The sequence below is a fragment of the Topomyia yanbarensis genome, chromosome 2 (assembly GCF_030247195.1).
Source record: "Topomyia yanbarensis strain Yona2022 chromosome 2, ASM3024719v1, whole genome shotgun sequence".
NCBI classification, from domain to species: Eukaryota; Metazoa; Arthropoda; class Insecta; order Diptera; family Culicidae; genus Topomyia; species Topomyia yanbarensis.
The window spans coordinates 206,709,710-206,734,506 of NC_080671.1; the positions used below are offsets into that span (position 1 = coordinate 206,709,710).

General features: G+C 38.6%; 1 protein-coding gene across 8 annotated transcripts in view; it reads left to right on the forward strand.

Moving 5' to 3' along the window:
* Positions 1–24,797, forward strand: part of LOC131682785 (E3 ubiquitin-protein ligase TRIM37-like) — a 256,669-nt gene that overhangs the window by 151,693 nt on the left and 80,179 nt on the right. For 4 of the 8 annotated variants that reach the window (XM_058964520.1, XM_058964522.1, XM_058964521.1 and 1 more), the window contains exons 11-13: positions 19,353–19,408; positions 19,544–20,287; positions 20,448–20,542. In XM_058964520.1, the coding sequence (XP_058820503.1) occupies positions 19,353–19,408; positions 19,544–20,287; positions 20,448–20,542 (895 nt within the window). The remainder of the gene's footprint in view (positions 1–19,352; positions 19,409–19,543; positions 20,288–20,447; positions 20,543–24,797) is intronic. The other 4 variants (XM_058964525.1, XM_058964527.1, XM_058964526.1 and 1 more) reach the window with 2 other exon arrangements.

Genomic DNA, 24,797 nt, shown 5'->3' on the forward strand with positions numbered 1-24,797 from the left:
ATTTAGCCGTATCATGTCTTAGGATGAATTTGTGTACTTTAGAAGATGCTTCTTTTTATTGGAATAGTTATTAGGGTGGTTCTAATTTATCTAAAATACGATAATAAACTTTTTACTGATGAAAGATAGAGCTCCACAGTCTTCCACAAAGTTGTAAAGTAACTTATTTTGAATAAATTTGTTGAATATATTAAAGCTCTATCTCTTTTAGTTTTTGTTATACAAGAAATTAAAAAAAAAAAGATTAGGGTGTTCCTGAAAAAACGTTTTTTTAGTATAACTTTCGTATCTTTTACTTTTTGTTAACACAACCTTTGAACAGCTTATTGAAAACTTCAAGCCGAGTATTTTTCTCCAAGACACCGAAGGTCTAACTTTTTTCTTTAAAAAGTTATGGACACTTTTCGTTAAAAAAATAGCCTATTTCAAGGCTCAATATCGCTGATGCGGGCACCTAAAATTGAATTCTGTTTCCACCACATGAAAGACCATACTTATTAGTATATTTGAGCAAAAATTGGTGAATACGATATTTTTTTAAATTTGCAATTTAGATTTAAAGTTTGTAGTTTTGCAGGTTCAACGCATTAAAGCATTTACACACATATCGTTGTATTATGAAAAAGCCACTTTCAAATATCATTCTCTCATCGCAGCAAGCTTTGCATAAGTGAAACGACTGTCAAAAAAGGTTTCTGATTTTATTCGTTTTAAATAAAACTAGTAAATATGGATATTAGTCGAAGAGAGTTGGCGAATTTGCTTATTTCTGGTAAAAAGACAGATGAACTGCTTAAGTTCATTACAAGTAGTAATCCAAATGTAAAATTGAGACTTGTTAGTGCTCGGAAGAAAATAAAAATCTTCATGTTGGAATTTAGAAGGTTGTGGATTCGGAGTAAGCGCACGCAAATTCGGTTTGAGCTGTTGCTAGAACGTATGTATGTGCTATTAACAATCATCAACAGCAAATTGGGAATTAACGCGGATGCTTACCGGAGTTACGCCGAAGATACACGATTGCTTTATGTACGCCTGTATGGTTGGTACGCTCTCTCACCAACCGTGCATAAACTCCTGGTCCATGGAGGAAGCATTATTCAACATAACATGCTGCCAGTAGGTATGTGCAGTGAAGAAGTTCAAGAAACCAGGAATAAAAGTATTCGCAGATTCCGAGAATTCCACGCACGCAAATTCGATCGACTCGTCAATCTTGATGACGTTTTCAAGAGACTTCTTGTTTCATCAGATCCTATAATTTCTCTTAAATGTAAACGTCGAATTCAACGAGCACCGCTGGATATACCTGAAAAGGCAATGCATCTACTTTTGAATTAATTGGCATTGAATAAATTCTCCTTATATAAATCATAAATTGTTGTCATAGCCAAATTATTTTTAATGAACACATTCTGTATTGTTGATATGTAAGCAAAACAGAAAAGGAAATACAAAGGCTTTAGGCAATTTCTTTTATGTCGCTATGCGATAAAATTTAAAACTTTGGTTAGTAAATTTAAAATTACATGCTTAAAAAAAATAATATTTTCCAATTTTTGCTCAAATATACTTAAAAGTATGTTCTTTTCTAAGGTTCAATCCGAACTTACTTTTATTTGCCCCAATCAGAGATAATGACATTTGAAAAAGGGCTATTTATGAGCGAAAAGTTTCCATAACTTTTGAAAGTATAAAGTTAGACTTTCAGAGTTATGAAAAAACGTGGATTGAAGTTTTCTAAAAGCTGTTCAAAGGTTGTTTTAACAAAATATAAAATTTCTTTCGAACATTAACAAGTCTCAATTTTACATTTGGATTACTACTTGTAATGAACTTAAGCAGTTCATCTGTCTTTTTACCAGCAATAAGCAAATTCGCCAACTCTTTTCGACTAATATCCATATTTACTAGTTTTATTTAAAACGAATAAAATCAGAAACCTTTTTTGACAGTCGTTTCACTTATGCAAAGCTTGCTGCGATGAGAGAATGATATTTGAAAGTGGCTTTTTCATAATACAACGATATGTGTGTAAATGCTTTAATGCGTTGAACCTGCAAAACTACAAACTTTAAATCTAAATTGCAAATTTTAAAAAAATATCGTATTCGCCAATTTTTGCTCAAATATACCAATAAGTATGGTCTTTCATGTGGTGGAAACAGAATTCAATTTTAGGTGCCCGCATCAGCGATATTGAGCCTTGAAATAGGCTATTTTTTAACGAAAAGTGTCCATAACTTTTTAAAGAAAAAAGTTAGACCTTCGGTGTCTTGGAGAAAAATACTCGGCTTGAAGTTTTCAATAAGCTGTCCAAAGGTTGTGTTAACAAAAAGTAAAAGATACGAAAGTTATACTAAAAAAACGTTTTTTCAGGAACACCCTAATCTTTTTTTTTTTAAATTTCTTGTATAACAAAAACTAAAAGAGATAGAGCTTTAATATGTTCAACAAATTTATTCAAAATAGGTTACTTTACAACTTTGTGGAAGACTGTGGAGCTCTATCTTTCATCAGTAAAAAGTTTATTTTCGTATTTTAGATAAATTAGAACCACCCTAATAACTATTCCAATAAAAAGAAGCATTTTCTAAAGTACACAAATTCATCCTAAGACATGATACGGCTAAATTATACAGGTTTGTCAGAAAGTAAAAATTCCTCCTAAATTAGCGATCTGGACCACTGTGCATTGTGGACACAAAAAAATTATGTGAGGCTGTAAATAATTTAAACACGGTTGTCTCAAATCTCTCGAGCCGTATTGAAAATCATTTTCCAGCCAATTGCGGCTCTGTAACTCAAAGGGGGCTGTTTGTCAAGCGACATCCGGAGGATCTGCCCACTCCGAAACGACGTCGCGAGAATAATGCTAAAATTCGCGCCACTGCAGCCGCTGTCTGTGGTACTAGAGCCATTCAGCGAGAAATCAGAACAGTTGCGGATGAGCGGGAGCAGTTTTGGGTCTATTTGAGCCGTCTTGACCCGAGCCATACAGTGGAGAAAATCGTTGCCATGACCCAAGAATGCCTTGGAATAAGCGATGCACCCAAAGCAATTTTGTTGGTCAAGAAGGACACCGATCTCACGAAACTCAACTTTGTTTCTTTCCGAGTTGAGCTCCCGAGTGAACTAAAGGACACTGCACTCAAAGCGTCTACTTGACCGACTGGAGTACTCGTTCGGGAATTTAATTTCGACCAGCCAAAGCAGGATAGATTTCGCTAATGGGATACCGAGATGCACCGCAGCTTGTATTATGGAAGCCCTCGATCCCCCCGCCACAGTCCAGCTACTGCAGCCAACGTTCACCAGTCGTCTCGGTCCTGTTCGCGGGAGTGGAGAAAGGGTCTTCAAAGCTTCCCCCTGCGGCAAGTACCTATCCTTTCTGAATAATTCAAGCGCTGAAATGTTCCCCGATTCCAGTTCTCCTTTAATTGCACCGTATCAGCACCAGATGCCGTTCTTCCTGCCTGCGAACCGCAGTTATTTACGAGAGACACCTAGTCCAGCTGCATTGCATACATCCCACGTAATGTCGTCTCTTCGGTCACCGGGACGCACACTTGCCGCCAGCCCTGAGGAAGCTCTTAGTCCCCCCACCACAGTCGAGCCTTTCCTGCCAGCGACTAGCAGCCGTCCCGGTCCTGTGGTGGAGATGGGACGAGGGGTCTTCCGCAAACCTACCTCAGGCAAGTACAATGCATCTGTGAGCTCTTCCTTGCCTCAAAGCTCTTCGATTTCCAGCATTGGTCAACGACGGGCTAAGCTGCTGCTATATTACAAAAATGTTGGTGGTATTAATTCAATCGTTGAGCAATACCGTCTTGCAGTCTCCGATAAGAGTTTTGACATCATTGTCTTCGTCGAAACATGGTTGAACGATGAACGATCAGGTTTCCGCCACATCAATAGTGACGGCTCCCTCTCCCCTAGTAAAACCAGTGGCACATCATCCTCCACTGATCGCCACGATTGATAGCTTTGTGGTGCATGACTTCGATATATTACCGCTTTCTGTCTCCTACAATTTCCGTAGCGCAGACCTTCTTTCCACCATCGATTGGGAAAATATTCTGGACCCCGAAGATGTCGAAACCGCAGTTCAAACCTTTTCAAACGTTCTGGTGTATGCTATTGACAGGCACGTTCCAAAGAAAGTTCACCATCGACAACCGGCCCTCCATGGCAAACGAGGACACTGCCACGGCTGAAGTCTATAAAGAGAGCTGCCCTGCGGAGGTTTACCAAGTATCGCACAATATCACTCAGAGACTATTACGTCAGTCTCAACCATGCATACAAACGAGCCAGCCAACACTGTTTCTATCGATATCAGCAAAATATTCAGCGTAATCTCAAGTCGCATCCTAAACGTTTCTGGAAATATGTGAACGAGCAGCGCAAGGAATCAGGCCTACCGTCGTCTATGACTTTCAATGGGAATACAGCTACCACATCTCGAGACATATGTGCACTTTTTTCGGAAAAATTCGCGAATGTATTCACAGATGAGGCACTAACTATTGAGCAAATCGAACTCGCCACTAGCAGAGCTCCACTTGTAGGCCAAGCTTTGGGTGCTATCGATGTCGATGCAACGATGATTACCAGAGCTTCCTCTCGGCTTAAGTCATCTTTCAATCCGGGACCCGACGGGTTCCCCTCCGTTATCCTGAAAAGGCACATTGAAGCTTTGATTACTCCGCTTCTTCATATTTTTCGAGCATCTATTGCTAGAGGAGTTTTCCCGTCTTGCTGGAAATACGCGAACATGTTCCCTGTCCACAAGAAGGGTAATAAGCGAGACGTCAATAACTACCGTGGAATAACTTCATTGAGTGCAGTTTCAAAGTTGTTCGAGCTGGTGATTATGGAACCTCTTCAGGCTCATTGTAAGCAGTACCTAAGTGACGATCAACACGGTTTCACGTCCGAGCGGTCAACAGCGTCTAACCTGCTGTGTTTAACATCCTACATAACAGAGAGTATTGAACATCGTGCTCAAACCGACGTTGTTTACACCGACTTATCTGCCGCTTTCGATAAGATAAATCACGATATCGCAATCGCAAAAATGGAGAGATTTGGAATAAATGGTAGTGTTTTGCAGTTGTTTCGATCCTACCTCACAGACCGAGAGATAGCGGTTATCATAGGAGATTGTCAGGCCCCCACCTTCATTTCTACGTCAGGAATACCTCAAGGAAGCCACTTGGGACCGTTGATGTTTCTGCTATATTTCAATGATGTACATCTAGTTATGAAGACTCCACGATTGTCCTTCGCAGATGACCTCAAGATATTCCGCCTAATTCGGTCAATTGAAGATTGCAGATTTCTCCAACAGCAGCTTGATGTCTTTGCTGATTGGTGTAACACGAACCGCATGTGCGTGAGCCCGAAGAAGTGTTCGGTAATATCGTTTTCACGGAAAAAAGATTCGATTCATTTTACCTACCGTCTACTAGAAACAGACATTGAACGCATCAGTCACGTTAAAGATCTGGGAGTGATTCTGGATCCTCAACTTACGTTTAAACAGCACGTCTCCTATGCAGTTGGTAAAGCATCTCGAGCACTGGGATGCATCTTCAGAATAGCCAAAAATTTTACGGATATCTATTGTCTCAAATCGCTCTACTGTTCTTTATCGCGATCAATTCTAGAATATTGCTCTGAAGTTTGGAGTCCAAACTACAATAATGGCATTGAGAGAATAGAGTCCGTTCAGCGTAGCTTTTTACGTTTCGCGCTTCGTAGATTGCCGTGGAGAGATCCTTCCCGACTACCGAAACCGGTGTCAGCTAATTCCCCTACATGTTCGAAGGAATACTGCAAGAGCCTTGTTCATCGCTGACACTCTGCAAGGTCGTATAGATGCCCCAGCTATTCTGGAACAAATCAACATAAACGTCGCTCCTCGAACACTACGCAACAACATTATGCTCAGATTACCATTCCGACGCACTAACTATAGTATGTATGGAGCCATCACTGGTCTGCAACGAATTTTTAACCAAGCAGCTACGGCATTTGATTTCAACGTTTCTCGACAAAATCTGCGTGTACGTTTTTCCAGATTATTTAATCAATTAGCTAACAACACTTGACCTTTTTATTTGTTTTTAATTATTGTATGACTATTGTTTTTGTGTACTTGATTGTTAGTAATTAGACTAGTATTTAAGTCAACATCATTGGGGCTTTGATATGCCTGTTGATGTATTGAACAAATAAACAAAAGCAGTTTTTATTATTTGCCCTTCGTAAATTAGGATGGACAGCATTCCCTCTGCCATCTTATGAAGCACGCTGCTTGCTTATCAATATTCAAACATTAAAGGAGCGTCGCGAATTTGCAATGCTCTCATTCATTAATAATATCGTTTCGCATCGTATCGATTCAGCTGAAATTTTATCCAAATTGAACTTTTATGCACCTTCACGACAGCTACGAAATCGAAGTATATTTTCAATAACTCCTTTTCGCACAAACTATGCAAATTATAGCCCCATAAATCGAATGATGTCTATTTATAATCACTATTGCGACTCAATTGATTGTTACGACTTCATTTTTACGAACTACACGGACTAGCACATTTCACTCTATTTAACGGTACACTAAAACACGAGCATTTGGGTCGTTTTACCACGGTCTCCTGGAGAATTTCACACGGGCGGACTATCAACCCTAAATACGTGGTCTCTGGGCAAAATAACTACAAAAATAAACAGTATAGTGAACTAATTTGACCTCATCACATCTTATATAAGAAACAGCTTAATATGACAAGACCTTACATTTATTTCAACAAAACAAAAATACTTGCGCATAATACACTTAATTCCACTTCAGCTGTGTGGAACATCGTTGCGGCCGGGACGAACGTTGGTCGATTTGCTGCTGCGATGGGTTTCCCGGGACTGGGCGACGACGAACTGGTACTGGAACAGCAAACGAGTGTTCAGACCGGGTACTTCCGTCGGTCGGGATCCAGATGCGGCGGCAACTCGGCCGTGTAACGTTGGCCTGCGTTTCGGTAAAGGTCCGGGAGTGGTACACTGCACATAAACTTTCGCGCGCGTCTTTGCACTATCGAGTGGGGTTTACAGCTGTTTTAATCTAAACTTCACACCAGTCGTCTCCCGTAATGGCGTCATTTGACCACAATCTCGCACTCGCACTGGGTGAAAAGTTTTTCCTAGGCCTTTGCCTACACTTTGACCCCACTCGATTGATCCGGCCAGAAGTTAACGATCGTGTAGTGATTCTGGCGGATCGTGCTTCGGATCTTTCAGATCCCACTTCAATTTTCCGTATCACGAGTGAAACGCACTATCCCAGTATGACGAAGGGACTACGCTGCCGCGGGTCATCACTCCTCGGACCGAACTTTTACTAACTGATCCCGTTTTCGGCGCGGGAAGCCCTTTTTATTTCCCCGTGCCCCCGGAAACCATCTCCACTCGCGATCGATGACCTCTTCTCGTATATCGCGTAGCAAAAGCAAAACATTATTTACAAACATATATGGGTTGGTGTCCCGATAAAAAGTTTATTTGAATTTTTAGATCGGATTGGCTGCATGCATAACCTTTACATTGATAATTTTCACAAAATAAACAAATGAACAAAAAATGTAAATAAACTATCTGAAATATAATATAAATAATTGAGTAAATAAATAGTGTAAATAAATCAATATGGAATAAATAAATAAATAACACGTAAATAAATAAATAAATAAATAACAGGGAAATAAATAAATAACAAGCAAATGAACAAATAAATAAATAAATAAATAAATAAATGAATAAATACTGACGGGCACCAACAGAAGACTACTAAACATGAAATAAACATCCTTCAAACATGTAAACACGGAAGCTATGACATTTATTTCACATTTAGACATTTACTGACAATATTTACAAATATAACAAAATTTCTAGGGGTCTACATTAAGCTGGCCCAGTGACCACGGATTTATTGTGACCATCGAACACAGGTCACATGATTTTACAATGTCTAAACTGAACCTAAAACAATATTTTATACACAGAAGAAATTCTAACGCGTAAGAGGATGATTCTGTAAAAGCCGAAATTGCTTCATTTATACTAAATTCACGAAATATACACATTAGTAATTAAGGAAATCTGTAGTCTACATCGATTGACGAAATAAATAAATAAATAAATAAATAAATAAATAAATGGTATACTTAAGGGTTTATATGTTGCAGATAGAGAAAATACTGAAATTTTCAGCTTTTTCCTACACAATATTACGAAAGCTTATTAAACAATTTTTCCTAATAAATTTGTGAAAATTATAAACTATTTGAAATTTTTTAATAGTTTTATTTTTTATTTAACCGTGATTTTTTTAATAAATAGTGACCATCGCTTCACAAAGTAGTCTATTTTTCATGGCTTGCGGTGAGCACGATCTCTCGAATTGCTGAAATGAAAATTATGGAATAGAAATTAATTTTTAGTATTCTTTACAGATTTAACTCGCCGCGCAGATAGCTCTGAATTAGACCCGCTGGTGCCTTAAGACGATTTCGCTAGATTTTCAGAGCACTGTGCACCCAGTGCATTAAGGTTGCACAGAGAATGCGCAAAATTCGCAAACGAAAAAAACAGTTTTTTTCCACACCGTATGTCAGATCTTCATAAAAATCAGCGTGTGTAGAATGTTGTTACAGTACTGCTGATTGATTTTTATGAAGATCTGACATACGGTGTGGAAAAAAACTGCTTTTTTCGTTTGCGAATTTTGCGCATTCTCTGTGCAACCTTAACGCAAGTGACGGAAGGTTATCGAAAAGTTTCAAACAGTTCGTTTTCGAGAGGTTTTTATTTGTTCTTTGGCATTAGGATTAGCGATAATAATTCAAATCGAGGATACTACTGGGAAGGGCGATACTTATAAATGTAAACATAAGGCTTTTTTCATACATGCGTATTAGGGCTTTGAAATGCAAGAAATTAACCTAAAAATTTGGATTCCACGATATTGCTTTCTTAAACTACAGCAAAAAATTCAACAAGCGAAACTGCAAACAAACACGGCGATACTTTTTTTGTTAGCAGTTTCGAGGCGAAACTGTTTTTTCGTATTGTTTAGGATTATCAAGCTGATACCAGCTGTAAATAGTAACAATAATCGCTATTGAAAAAAACCCGGACGAAATCGGTGGTGTAAAACGGTAGTTATTGTAAAAAAACGTAAGGGCGATACTTCAATGCTGATAGGTGGGACCGAAAAAGTAAACAATCGCCAAAGGGGCGATACTATCATTTTGTCAACTTCAATAGCAAAAACAAATTTTAATTCAATAATTTCAAATACTTTATGAAGTTTTGGGTTTCGATCACTGAATCATGCAATCTAGGATGTAAAAAACACAATAGTTCTTAAATAGGAAATAAAACCAAGTCTGGAAATATTCACTGTTGATTTTATTTGAATGGTGTCACTGATAGTATCGCCGTTTTCTAGAAAAAGCGTTGATTTCTTTGTTCTCAGTCGCGTTGGAAATTTGAGTAAAGTATAATCTTCAAATCGATTCAAAAAAAAAAATCGATTTTTTCGGCCTTAGTAGAATATATAACCCCTTTAGGAAAATTCAGTTTTCCCACCACAATGCATTGATTGAGGAATTTAGATATTTTATTATTAATAGAGCATTAGCAATAATTCGTTTGTATGTCTATTTTATGGGCCATTTTTTCGCTTTCCCATTGATTTGGTTTGAGATTTCTAGCACTGATGTTGTCCTATGCTGATTTGAGCGATTCTCTGAGTCCTGCCACTATCCCATGTAGTATGTGTTATCAAAAACATCGCGAAGCATCAAGCTCTAAATGTTCTCAAACGATATAATATCCGAAGAGAGTGATAAGAGTTATAAGAAATGTCTCATCACACTGTTAGGTGGATTAAAAGCATTTTTAGTTCAAATTGTGCTAAATCGGTTTGCAGTGCACCACTACCTATTAAAGCATAAGAGTCCCATATTGAAAGACAGCAAACCGAGAAAAATGCTGTTCAAGATTTACATTTTGATAGAGCCTTATGGATGGGACAACCATGTTTTGGTATTTTTTTCAATATTTTCTAATTATTTGTGATTCAGCGGTGATACAGAATACAATCCAACAGATAACTCATTATGCCATATTAATTCCCAAAAGGGAGAAAATTGGATTAAGGCTCAAGTTACCTTTTTTCAGCATGTGTTAGAAGGCTTGGTAGTATGGGTAGGAAAAATTGTGTTCAGCTTTGCCACCGGATTATTCATTTAAACCTTTTCAAAACTCGGAAAGAAGAATATCAGTCGATTTATTAGATCATCACGATTCAAATCATACAAAATAGCTGCTGGAAAAACTATCGGTTTAGCTAAATGGTGCTTGAAAAAGTAGCTGTGATTTTTTGTCACACTACCACACTGTGCTGGAGTGATGATCTAATAAATCGACTGATATTCTTCTTCTAGAGTTTTGGAAAGGTTTAAATGAATAATCCGGTGGCAAAACTGAATACAATTTTTCGTACCCATGCTACCGAGCCTTCAATTCTAACGCATGCTCAAAAAAGGGATCTTGAGCCTTAAACCAATTGGGTCTTTAAATGAGAAAAAATCTTTTTATTACATACATAGATAAAGCTGATTTTCGTTATTACAACAAAGTTTTTTTTCCAACTCAGGAAACGTGAAAATAAAATTTAAATTTAAAATAAAGAAATATGTTGACAGTCTTGATTTGACACTATCCGAAGCATTTGACATATCGAATTCCACGACAAACGATGCCCTGTCAGAAAAAAATGAATACATGTTTTCCTACATGTTCCTGGTTATTTTTATTTGACATAAAACACCATCCCATGTATATAGTTTTTTTTCATTTTGGGGGTTGTCTTGATAGGCCAGATGTAAACAACCGCTGTTTTCCTATATATGGTTATCTATGTTTACATAAGATTTATTTTAAAAAACAAAAAAATCGTTTTTACGTATCACAACGAAATTTTTTTGAAATGATGTTATATTGTATATATTGGACCTAAAATTTATCGAATGGGACGGAAAACTTTATATAGCTTAATGACCCAATTTGCGCTTAAAGGGAACAAACCCTAACTTAAATTAAGTTTGATTTTCTTGTGTTTCGAATTTATCTTGTCAGTAATTAGCACCAACTAAGTGTCTAGTTAGACGATGTATCTAAACTAGTACCCAAGTTAGCACTAGTTAGACAAAAAAATTCAAACCGTTCACTCGACATATATGAACGTCTAAGTAACTGGCTTAATGCGCATCCCTTTTGGAGAAAATTTGATTAAACCAATTTGCACATTAAGGGCACATAACCTAACATAAATTAAGTTTGATTTTTTGTGTTTCGAATTCATTTCGTCAGTACCTAGCACCAACTGGGTGTCTAGTTAGACGATGTATCTAAACTAGTACCCAAGTTAGCACTAGCTAGACACAAAAAAAAATTAAAGGGTTGTGTACAGGACACGACCACGGTGACATTAAAAATGTAGCTTTTTTTAAGAGCGTGCAAATGAATTTTATCTATCACACATATCGACTCACGTTCTTGTTCACTCGCCTGTTTTCATATGTTACAATTTGCTATATACCCTCCCCATCAAAACATAATTTATTAAAGGTCTTTTAACGGTAATCTATTAATTAATCAAGTATCTCACTAGGTGATTGGCATTATTTGGCTGATCCATCTAGTAAAAATAGGCTGGTCTGTCCAGAAAATATATTCAAAAGAAAAGTTCCATATTGAGAGTTGTGATGAGGAAGCCCACGCCCGCCAACTGAAGTATACAGATTCTCCATGAAATATGAAATTTCATTTTCCATTTAAATTTTCAATAATGTACTAATGAACTTAAGTAAACAATCTTAAGTTTAAATATTTCTTGATCGATTAGTGGTGGAAAAAATGAAATTATTTGATAAATTACATTGTTATGCAACGTTCGCACTACCAGTTAAAATGGGTTTTTATGCTATCTTGGTGACATTTTTCTTGTTGCTAATTATTAAAACGTGTTATAACTCTGTAGTGTAAACATTGTATTATTAAACCAATTCTGCAGCGTTTTATGTTTTATAGGTGTTTTATGTGGCAATAGGACTGACATAATTATATCTTCAATACAGCGGTTTGTTTCATAATTTAAACCAGATTTATTTTAAAATTTAAATTAGTATACTCAACCGTTCTATTTGATGTATACTTTAAAACGCAATTAGAACTGTGTTTTAAATACATAGGGTAGGACAGATATTCTGACTGGATAAACTGGGAAAGCAATTTTAAGTCCAGTAACGCTTAAGACATGGCTTGAATTTGAATCGAAAAAGAACACCCGCTTAAACTGCTGCTGGGACGGTAAGTTCTGTTTTAAAATTTTCCGTTGTGTGCAGTACGAAACAAAAGTGTTTGAAATTAGAAAACAAAAAGTTCTGCTGGGAATGTGATTGTTTCCGATGCAATTACACTCAGATTTTTCACGCAGGGGATACAGGCCGTGTAAATTAAAGCCGCGTAAACTTAAAAAAAAACGCGTTAATGAAAACCGCGTAAATTTCAAAATCCGCGTAAAAAACCTGAGTGTACTCTCCTATATAAAATACTACGCTGCTGAACAGTGCAATAACTACAGAAGCACGTTGTCAGATGCCTTACTGATTAAAAATATATAACCGAAATATGAAACATGAAAACCAATAGGCTCTTTACAACGTTACAACGCACACGCATGCATAAAAATAAATATATTTTTTTCAAACGCAACACTCTTAAGCAGCACACACCGTATTGAATTAAATCCAAACCACCCCACCCACCCACTTTGTAAATCATTCTGTGACACCGTGGTGGTACCCGAAAAATCTGTACACGGCCACCGCTGCCGAAAATGCATAGCATCTACCGCTTATTGTAGCGCCCAGACGCTGCAGCCATGATCTTACCCGTTCGACATAAGAACAAAAACTGATTCAAACGGGTACGCGTCACCTCTATTTATAAACTAACCGTATATGGTTTAGTCACTTAGGTGCGAGTGTGTGCAAATGCCAACGTTACCGAAAATCGATAGCGCTTATTGCATCGCCCGGAGACGATGTTGCTCGTATGGGATAAGAGCAACAACTGATTAAAAGGACATGCGTTGCTTCTATTTATGACTTTTCGTGTTTCATTGAGCAACTAAGCTGCCCTCTCTTGACGGCTGTGTCTGAGAAATCTGCCTCACGAATGGTAATTTTCCCGTTTTCCGTGAACCTTTTAATTTTACCAATTTCCAAAAGTCTACTTTTATTGGGGAGATATTAAATTATTACCAACATTTAAGTTAGGTGTTTCTGAATCGGTTGGTGTATGAATGATTAAAATTCATCTAGTAATATCGGAGTTATAAGCGTGCAAACCTTACATAGTTTCGTTACATGGGAGATAGTTTAGATTTTAGAATGACACCCAGCCCCAGATAGTGGAGTAAGACATTTTTAATGTCAAAAAATCCAAACAGTGCACGCGACATATGTGAACATCTAAGCAAACTTATCCTGGGTGATGTCCCGGGAAGCAAAAACAAAAGCTCTTAAAGAACTCATTTTCGACAAAAATTCATGAGGCTTTTAAGCTTTTATGGGTAGAGCAGATGGTGTAAACTTCCCATAACCGCAAGTCATTCCCATGTTTTATAGGGTTCCCTGTGAGACTGATTTATGATTGTGAGCAGTATACTAATTTAAATTTTGAAACAATATTATTCGAAATTATAAAACGCTATATTGCGGATGTAATTGTTTCTGTTCTAGTTCCACATTGAAACAACTACCTATATAAAATAAAACGTCGCAGAACATGAATTGGGGGGGGGGGGGCGTGGTGGTCTAAGGTTTCCAGCGTAAAAAAAATCAGTTTTTTGTCAATTTTTTTTAGAAAGATGGGGGAAGCGAACTGATCGAAACTTTTGTACATTATACTACATCATTTCAATAACATTCTGTAATTTTTTCATGCAAAAATATCAACTAGCGACTCGGTGACGAAACTTTTTGTGGAACTTCTGGAAAAACACGATTTGCGGTGTTATCTGCCATTTAAAAACTATTTGACCGATTTGTTTAAAATTTTGTTTACACATTCTACGTAAAAAATACCTAACCCCTACGTTGAGTTTTTGGGATAATTTTTCAATTAAAGGGGCTTTTTACTCAAAAAACGGCGAAATTTTTCTTGAAAAACAGCGATTCCGCCATTTTATTAGTAAAAGACTCCCTTAATTGAAAAATTATCTCAAAAACTCAACGTAGGGGTTAGGCATTTTTTACATAGAATATGTATGCAAGGTTTGAAATAAATCGGTCAAGTAGTTTTTGAATGGCAGTTAACACCGCAAATTGTGTTTTTCTAGAGACGTTCCACAAAAGCTTCATCACCAAGTCGCTTGTAGATATTTTTGCATGAAAATTTTGTCCTGGATCGTGGAAGAAGACAGAAGTGCGAGTGATTAGTTTGTTCGCGGTGTAATGTCGAGCTGTTGTAATAATTCAAAGCTCACAAAGCTAGTCTTGTGCGGCAAACGTGTGCGATTGTTTTCCAAAAAGAAAGTTTCGTCGCCGGTGAATTTCCCACCGACTAGCATTTTCCGGACCGTTGTCGACCGACCGAAACGGTTCTAGCGACACACAAGTCAAAGCTCGGCTCGCTGTGAAACCGTCACCGAACACTTCCACGCGTCCTAGTCGAGCAACCAGACCGCCGTTCATTTCGGAGCATCTGCAGTACCGACAGCATAGAAACGCTCCGCAACCGTAAGCAAAGCCGTATAAATGATTGAGTAGAACACTTTTGACATGCGCATGATCGAACTTAGGCCATAGTTTATAGCACACGAAGTTTTTTGAAGCAGATAGCAGGGATGTTATGCACCTCAGAGCAAATAAAGAGAAGAATAACAAAAGCTCTTTGCACTTTTCATGCGAACCACCGCTCTTCTCTTTCACAATGAACCTCTTCACTTCGAAGTGTGTGGCTCCCACACGCGTCTTCTACTCCATGACTGCACACCACAAAGAGTAGAAATAAAGAGGCTCTTTAGTGTGCATCTTGGTCCCATGCGCACGTAAGTAGACAAGGCAACATAAAAACATTTTTAAAACGTTCTTCCGATCAAACTTTATCTGAATTGTAGTTTGATTCGCCTTCCTACCTGCTTTCCAGTGAGGGGAGGCACAAAAAAGTGACTCTTCAAGGTGGCTCTTTGAACAAAATTGTGCAGCTCTTGGTGCACAGATCTTACTCTTTTTCGTTTTCAAGATTCTTTTTGTGCGGTCGTTCTGCACATCGCAGTGTTTTTGTGCTGCTCTATTTTTAATCGGTGTATTTCGCTCATTGTGGCACATTGCGTGAGCAAATAACAAACCTGGTAGATAGTTCTTGGGCGATAAATGTCGCTAGAACTAAGACCGCACACGTTAGGTAGACAGTTTTAGGGGGAAAGTGAAGAAGAGTATGAGGAGGTGAAATGAATGCCGTCCGTGAATAGAAATCTGTTGTAATTAATGTAAAAATCATAATGAGTGTATTTTTGTAGTCAGTTTCCCCCGCAATGGTTGGTTCGGTTTAAAAGGTGTTTCACGTCATTCGTTCAGTAGTTTCTAGTTTCTTTTTTCTGTTATTTTTACTCCAAGTCTTGGGTTGCTTGGGAACCTCAACTCTTCCTTCCACTTCTGAAGCTTTACGGGTCAATTTGAATTTAGGAATTGTGCCTGTGATGAGATCCCTCGGCATGATACTGTACCTTGATGTGGTCCGGGGGCTTTTCCACCAAAGCAGTATTACAGTGATAATATCACATAAACTTGGGATACGATTATTTTCTTTTTAGTTAAGCTACATTGTGATCAATTTTAGTACTTAACTTGGCGACCTTTATTATGCACTGCCATGGTCAAATAATATACAATGTGGGCCCAATTCTCTCTGCAGGCACCTCATTCCAAACGTACAAACGTGGCCTACGCTATAACACGAACCTTGTCACAAATACGAACGCCCGCGATCTCGCCAATATTCAAACACCCCGATTGATTGGGTGAACGTTGGAACCTAAGAACCTAAGCTCGCGCAATCATGAATCGGTCACATCTGGAAGTCTCCGCCCTTGATCATAGCAGCCCAAATTCATGCCTTTAGTTGGACCAATAGAAATAAAAACTAGAGAAGACGTGCGATCGTTGAAGAATACGCGAACATGCGAATGGCCACACGCTTATAAAAATAATGTGTCAACGCGAAGTTACATACTAGCACACGCGACAAAAACGTCCACATACAAACGCTCGAGTCCTTCGCGATCATCCACGCACGACCACACCCACGATCTCGTAAAAAGTATAACACCCTGGTGACTAAGTGAATGGTTTAGCACTTATAAATTAACAATCCCGGTCTCGAGAGTGAACCTCCAATTGCCCGTGTTCGCGCGAAACTACATAAAAATCAAATGCAAAGTCACATACACGCGACAAACAAACATAAAAATGCTTGAGCCCTTCGCGACCATCCACGCAACCTATACTCGCGCTCTTCCAGACATTATAACATCCCGGTGATAATATGAACGTCTCGGCACTTGTAATCACTCAAACGCAGTCTCAAGCGTGAACCTACAGTCCCCCGCACTCGCGCATTCATGAATTGTTCGCTTCCGGAAGTCTCAATCCTCGATTCCAGAAGTCTAGGTCCATGCCTTAATTAAATCAATTAGCTCTACAGTTCCAGTAGGACAACTCTTGAAAAATCGGCCTATTACTAATACTCAATAACAATACTAACTCTTCTCTTTATTTTTTTTTAATTTATTTTCGGTCTCATGCGTTATATTCTTGTGATGACCTTTTCGAGCTCATACATCCAAGAAGAGCAACATTGCTGCCCACAATGATTCTTCTCTGCCATCTGACGTCGCCAGGTTTTAGAACAATGGAGATGTATTCTCATACTCGATGGAATCAGATAAGTAGGAACGATCAACAAACTGCAAGTAGTATATTACACATTTCTTGTTTAGAAGTATAAAATATTGTTCGTATTAAAATATTATTTACAGGCTCCACCCATACCTCAACACACACAAATACACAAATGCTTGACAGGTGACTGGGCCAAGTGCATTCACTCGTAGGATCTATCATTTCGATGATCGCCTCGATTCTCCGAAACCAGTGCACAAGTAAGCTGACATAAGGTAGTCTCATCTGGTGAATGCATGTAACCTGGAAACCCCAGACACGACAGGACGAGACGGACAGACTGGACTCGATGGGGCCTAGTTCAGAGTTTTTGAGCATTTTTCACTGCACGGTTATTGACCTAAAAAAAGAAACATTCGGCATGTTATTTTTCCTTTTATTACTGTATCTTGATCTTGGTTCATACTGATATTCACTAGCACAGTCAATTGCATATTCTCCCATATACATTCACATCCAAAACGTGCAAACGCCCCTAACTTTCGCGATAACACAAATCTGGTCAAAAACGCGAACTTACATTACAATTTCAATCATCCACACACACCTACGCTCGCAATTTCGCCAACACCCCTTTACTTAAGTGAACTTTTCAGCACCTATAATTTTACAACCGCGGTCTCAAGCATTAACCCACCACTCGCGCGATCATAGACCGGCTACGTTCGGAATTCTCTACTCTCGATCAGCCTAGACTCATGCCTTCAGTTGGACCGATTCACTAGACAACACGTTTCTCTACCATACACTGAAAATTAATTATTAGATTCACGGTCCGCGCGCGATCGTTCGAGAATACACGTGAATGTGCGAATGGCAACACGGATCTAAAATCGGATTTATGCACGCAAAGTTCATATGCTCGAGCCTTTACCGATCACACTTACACAATTAGTAAACGCCCACGCTAACCCAGACAGATATGCACTCCTGGACTCGAACGCTAAAAACTACATCTTCCACGCATACACCACCCAGGACTGAACATTAGATTCATACATACAATGCAACAAGTAATAATTACAGGTATTCGTTTGGCAACCGGGGGAAGTACTTCTCAAACGCAGAACTTATCATTTCAATGATGGCCTTGGATCTGCGTTGCCTGTGTTCAAGGCACCATAGCTTTGTCCGTCAGGTCAAGGATGTATGAAACCCGTTAGCCACCACCCTCGGCCCTAGCTGCCCATAAAGGGATAAAAAAAAGGAATTGTGCCTGTGATGAGACACGTGAGTGGTGGTATTTCTTGACTGGCTGAATGACGGGATTCTCCTAGTTTTCTTTTCAGCGCTATTCGATCCGAGTCGAAGTTACTGGATGGTTATCCAGGTCTGCCAAATCGTTCATTGATATTTTCGGGTTCTTTTACGAGAATCCGCCCTGAGGTTTAGACTCTTGCCGGGCAAATACAACGTGACAAGCGGTCCTCTTCGGAGGTGGCGCAAAAATAACTTGTTTGAGTTCCCTGGGGAACAATTTCGCAGACCAGGACCGCTAGTGCGTCTTGCACGCGCTACAAATTGGCGCCCAACGTACATTTGGGGTAGAGTTTTTGCAAGTTGAACGCGCCACAAATTGGTGAAATCCTTACCTTCCTTAAGGTAATTGTACTAGTTTCAAACTGGATACGGTTTAATCTGAAATGGTCAAAATTTCAGACGTGGAATATTTCCTTTGGCGAGCGTGGGCTTCCACACCACAGCCCTCAATAGTGAAGTTGCTTGTTTTAAATATATGTTCGGAACAGACCAACCTATTTTGGCTAGGTGGATTAGCCAATTTTTTTCTTTATTTTTCCTATTGATCGATTAATAGCATATAGATTATTTTTCACATAATTGCTAACTGTAATCGATTAATGCCAAGAGATAATTAATTAATTTAAATAATCGATTAGCTTAAAAGTATAGCAGAGTGCATGGTTTTGTATTGAATTTTGTTACTGTTAAGAAACCGTTAATAAATTATGTATTAACGGGGATGGTTTATAACAAATTGTAACATGTGGGAGCAGGAGAGTAAGCTAGAACGTAACGTGGTCTATTTTTACCGAAGACTTCATAGTTTCTCGTCCTCAAATGAGGCTATAGTTTTGATAGATTAAAGTTCATTCTCGAATTATATTGCACGGTCATGAAAAAACCTACAGTTTGAATGTCGGCGTGCTCGTGTTCTACGTACCCCTAAATGTATTTCGAAAAAACTGAATTTGGACTTTTCAATAAAAGGTGATTATATAATTTCAGCTAATACTGCCCCCTCTACGCAAATTGAGGAGCACGACGCTTCATGGAATACTCAGGTAATGCTCACTGACACGATATATTACTATACCTACCCTATGTTTTATTATAACATTTAAGTTTGCTTGTTTTAATTATCTGGTTTCTGTTTTGTTTTATTTTTCGGTTTGATTGTACTACTTGTTACATAAAAGGTTGCGCTTGATCGCTATGATAGATTATTCAACAACATTCAGATGCTAGAAAATGCAGCTGTTGGAATTACACCATCCATTAATAGCATAGCTAAAGCGAACATAGTCAACTGTCGCAACACAGAAGATATTTCTCAATTACCAGAAACCAGTTGGTCTATAACTGTAACCAAACCAGGTATTGCGTGCAGTGTTGAACGGAACACAAGCCAAGATCGTGAATGCGATTCTATCATATCGTCGACGAAAACTCGAAAACGGGAGCGGGATTGGGATAAACGGCGCTGTAACAATCTGGAAACCAACGACAGTCAATGTGCCATGAACTGGAAGACTAATACTGTGCCTGTGGATTTGAATCTAGACGGCACTAACAGTTATTCGAACGCGTCTAGGAACTGGATTGGTATTTTGAACCTAGACGGTAACAATTTGCCTTCATCATCAAAAGAGCTTCAAACAAGCATTGCAAATGACAACAATTTCTGGACAAATGTATTTTTTCCGTCCACTGCTGCTGAGATCTCTCCAAAAGTATTATCGTCTGGTCGTCAACAATGCTCAATACCAGTAAGGCAAAATAACCTCTTCGACGATTACGATATAGTACCGTCTGCTTCAACTACTACGCTCTCCAGTAATGCAAACTGTATACAACCAGATGGAAACCGTTCTGCTGTCAGTTATTTGAACAAATTGAAAAAAATTAAAAATACTCTAAACAAAAGTAGGGACATTGATAATGTAAGTAAGGGGGCTAAATGACTAGTGGCTGAATACGAAACTCCCTAGCAAAACCAGAGCGTCCTGCAAATTGAAATATTTTTTCAAGATTAATTCGCATATAATTCATATAAAAACTTTTGTTTATTACTTTGTTTTATTAAAAGAGTTACTTTTTCAGACTCTTAGCGAGATGGCTTTTTTATCCCGCGGTACAAACGATGGAAAACGGAACATCAATAAGAATGATAGGTTATTTCATGACCCCAATTCTAAGTAAGTACAAAATAATGCTTCCAATTACTTTGAGCCTCCGTCGTTTTGACGGCAAGATGAATTGCGCCTGCACCAATCTGTTGAACGTTAGACTCAGGAAAGTCGCTTTCTTCCATATTTTATTGTCATATGAGAGGCTGAGAGTAAGAGTGGGTTAAAATTTTGTTCAGAGCAAAAGTGGGTTAAAATATTCTGTTAGATCAGAAATGGTATAGTCATCACACCTCAGGCAAAAGTGGATCAAATATTAATTCGCGCAAAAATGGTTCGACAAAATTTTCAGGGCAAGACTGGTATAGAATATTAACCCATTTTTGCGCTAAGAAAAGAATCAGAATTTTCTTATTCGGACGTGTGGGAAATAAAATTTTATTAAATTTTTCGATGCCTTAGAAAACGTGTAATATAGGATCCGTATAGGTCAATAGGCATCGGAAATTGACGATTGCCGCCATTTTGAAATCCAAGATGGCGACTTCCGGTTCCCACAAAATAGTGAGAACCACCATCAATATGGGTGTCATTTGAAAGGGGATGGTGAGCAGACACCGAAAATTGACCACCACCGCCATTTTGAAATCCAAGATGGCGACTTCCTGTTACCACAAAATAGTGAGAACCACCATCAATATGGGTGTCATTTGAAAGGGAATGGTGAGCAGACACCGAAAATTGACCATTACCGCCATTTTGAATTCCAAGATGGCGACTTCCGGTTACCACAAAATAGTGAGAACCACCATCAATATGGGTGTCATTTGAAAGAGGATGGTGAGCAGACATCGAAAATTGACTTTCACCGCCATTTTGAAATCAAAGATGGCGACTTCCGGTTTCCACAAAATAGTGAGAACCACCATCAATATGGGTGTCATTTGAAAGAGGATGATCAGCAGACATCGAAAATTGACCTTCACCGCCATTTTAAAATCCAAGATGGCGACTTCCGGTTACCACAAAATAGTGAAAACCACCATCAGTATGGGTGTCATTTCATACACCTTTAAAATTTGAAGATCCAAGGAATATTAATAAACCCAAAAATGGATTGAAGTGAACCAAAGGCAATTTTATTGAAAATTAGCATTTTTTCGCTTTTTCCCTCATATAACCTATTTTAAAACCACTAAAATTAATATGGAAGTGCATATATAATATTTTTATTGATGCGAGAAACAAATCACAAAATTTTAATTTCGCGCGGGTCGATCATTCTTATCCAGGGGGTGGCATCCGTATGTTGATGTACAGACGTTGACAGTATCCAACATATAGTGGGCCCGGTCGCTTCTAGGCTCATACCTCCCATGCTCTTGCGCTTCTAGGCTCATACCTCCCATGCTCTTGCATTGGGTTGTTTTATCTTTATTGTCTTCATGCCTCATCCACGAAGCATGAAGTGTGTGGTGCTGCATCCATGATAACTCCACCACCCTTGACGTGAGAGTGTCTTGGAATGCTCGAGTCGAATAAATGGTAGTTAAACTGAATCGGATAGCGTTTCCGAGTGAACGTAACGATTGAGCATTTACTCGGATGTAAAACCATTCTGTTTAGGTCACACCACGTACTAAAGCTCTCCAGTTCACTCTGAAAAAACTCGGAATCGGTTTTATCCCGTATTTGTCGAAAATTTTTCATATCATGGGCGAAAGAAAGGCGGGGTCCTTGTAATTTAATATTGATGTCATTAAAGTAGAGGAGGAAAATTAATGGACCGAGATGGCTACCTATTGAGATGCCGGATGTAGTGAAGAATGGTGCAGATAGACAGTCCTTAATGCTGATTTGGAATTGCCTTCCATCGAGGAACCAACGCAGAAGTTGTCCATGAATACCGAGTTTGTGCAGCTTCGCTATTGCGACATCATGGTTGATTTTGTCGAAGGCCGAACCGATCCATGTGAATAGCATCAGTTCGAAATCCGTCAGTAAATCCATCGAGTACATATGTTGTAAACGAGAGCAGGTTGGTCGTTGTCGATCATTTAGGAATAAAACCGTGTTGTTGCAATGTAATGTTTGCAGTGAAAGAAAATCGGATCTAAAACGGCTACTACTGAACACCCCCTTTCAAACGTTACCCATGTTTATGATGGTTCTCACTATTTTCTGGTAACCGGAAGTGACCATATTGGATTTCAAAATAGCCTAATTGTCGATTTCCGATGTCTACTGACCACCCCTTTCAAATGACACCCATATTGATGGTGGTTCTCACTATTTTGTGGTAACCGGAAATCGCCATCTTGGATTTCGAAATGATGTAATAATCAATTTCCGATATTTACTGACACCCGCTTTCAAATTATACCCATATTGATGATGGTTCTCTCTACTTTGTGGTTACCGGAAGCCGCTATCTTGGATTTCAAAATGGCGTAACAATCGATTTCCGATGTCTACTGACCCTTTTTAAATGACACCCATATCAATGGTGGTTCTCACTATTTTGTGGTAACTGAAAGTCGAGAATCTTGGATTTCAAAATTACGTAATAATCAATTTCCGATATCTACTGACACCCCTTTTCAAATGACACCCATATTGATGGTGGTTCTCACTATATTGTGGTAACCGGAAGTCGCCATCTTGGAATTCAAAATGGTGGTAATGATCAATATTCGGTGTCTGCTAACCACCTCCTTTCAAATGACACCCATATTGATGGTGGTTCTCACTATTTTGTGGTAACCGGAAGTCGCCATCTTGGATTTTAAAATGGCGGTGATGGTGAATTTTTGGTGTTTGCTGACCATCCCCTATAAAATGACACCCATATGGATGGTGGTTCTCACTATTTTGTGGTAACCGGAAGTCGCCATCTTGGATTTCAAAATGGCGGTAATGGTCAATTTTCGGTGTCTGCTCGCAATCCCCTTTCAAATGACACCCATATTGATGGTGGTTCTCACTATTTTGTGGTAACCGGAAGTCGCCATCTTGGAATTCAGAATGGCGGTAATGGTCAATTTTCGATGTCTGCTCACCATCCCCTTTCAAATGACACCCATATTGATGGTGGTTCTCACTATTTTGTGGTAACCGGAAGTCGCCATCTTGGAATTCAGAATGGCGGTAATGGTCAATTTTCGATGTCTGCTCACCATCCCCTTTCAAATGACACCCATATTGATGGTGGTTCTCACTATTTTGTGGTAACCGGAAGTCGCCATCTTGGATTTCAAAATGGCGGTGGTGGTCAATTTTCGGTGTCTGCTCACAATCCCCTTTCAAATGACACCCATATTGATGGTGGTTCTCACTATTTTGTGGTAACGGAAGTCGCCATCTTGGAATTCAAAATGGCGTAATTATCGATTTCCCATATCTACTAACCACCTCCTTTCAAATGATACCCATATTGATGATGGTTTTCCCTGATTGGTGATAAATCATTTTCGAAAACATTCTTAGAATAAAAATGGAATATATATCCTCTCAGGGCAAAAGTGGTATATCTTTTTAACCCGCTTTTGCGCTAAGGTTTTTTTATCCCATTTCTGCTCTGACTGGTACTTAAACCGGTTTTGCTCTAAATAAAACGTATACCGCTTTTGCTCGCAGCGAATTTTTAACCCACTCTTGCTCTCAGCCTCTCATATAATCTTTGACGCATCCGTTATACAGACTATTCTTAACCCTCAAAAAGGCACGCGGGCCTCAAAGGCCCGGCACGTTACAATTTTTAAGTTACAAAAAATGTGTATGCAGTATAAGCTTGGGCATGGAAATTTCGATAAATAGCTTTGAAATCTATAACTAAAATAAAGAATTGTGAAATTTTCATCTATGGAGTGATACGCAGCAATGTTTGAATTTTTTACATGCACAAAAAGGCAAGTCGGGACTGGCAGGCCCGGCGTGCATGCAATATTTACTAGGAATACCACGGGTTTTATACATTAATATTTATCTGAAAAAAAAAACATTTTGATGAGTTCATCTCCATATTAGCAGGTATTTTTGTTTTCAAGTTTTTTTTTTATTTTATCTTTTTACCTTTTTTATAAGAAAAAATAGCATACGATAATCACGTGTGTCATATTTTTTTGGGTAAATACTTTCATTTCACCCACTGTGGTCTACTTGACAATTATTTGGATCCAACATAGCCTAACTTTGTCGTTCCCTCCCCTAGGTTGACGGGTTTGACGGTATTGCAAACATCTTCAAGCATATTTCAGAGTCAGTTTTAAAAAAGTTCTGGCAGACAACTGCTTTAAGATGGTTATTGCATTACGCCTCGATAGTG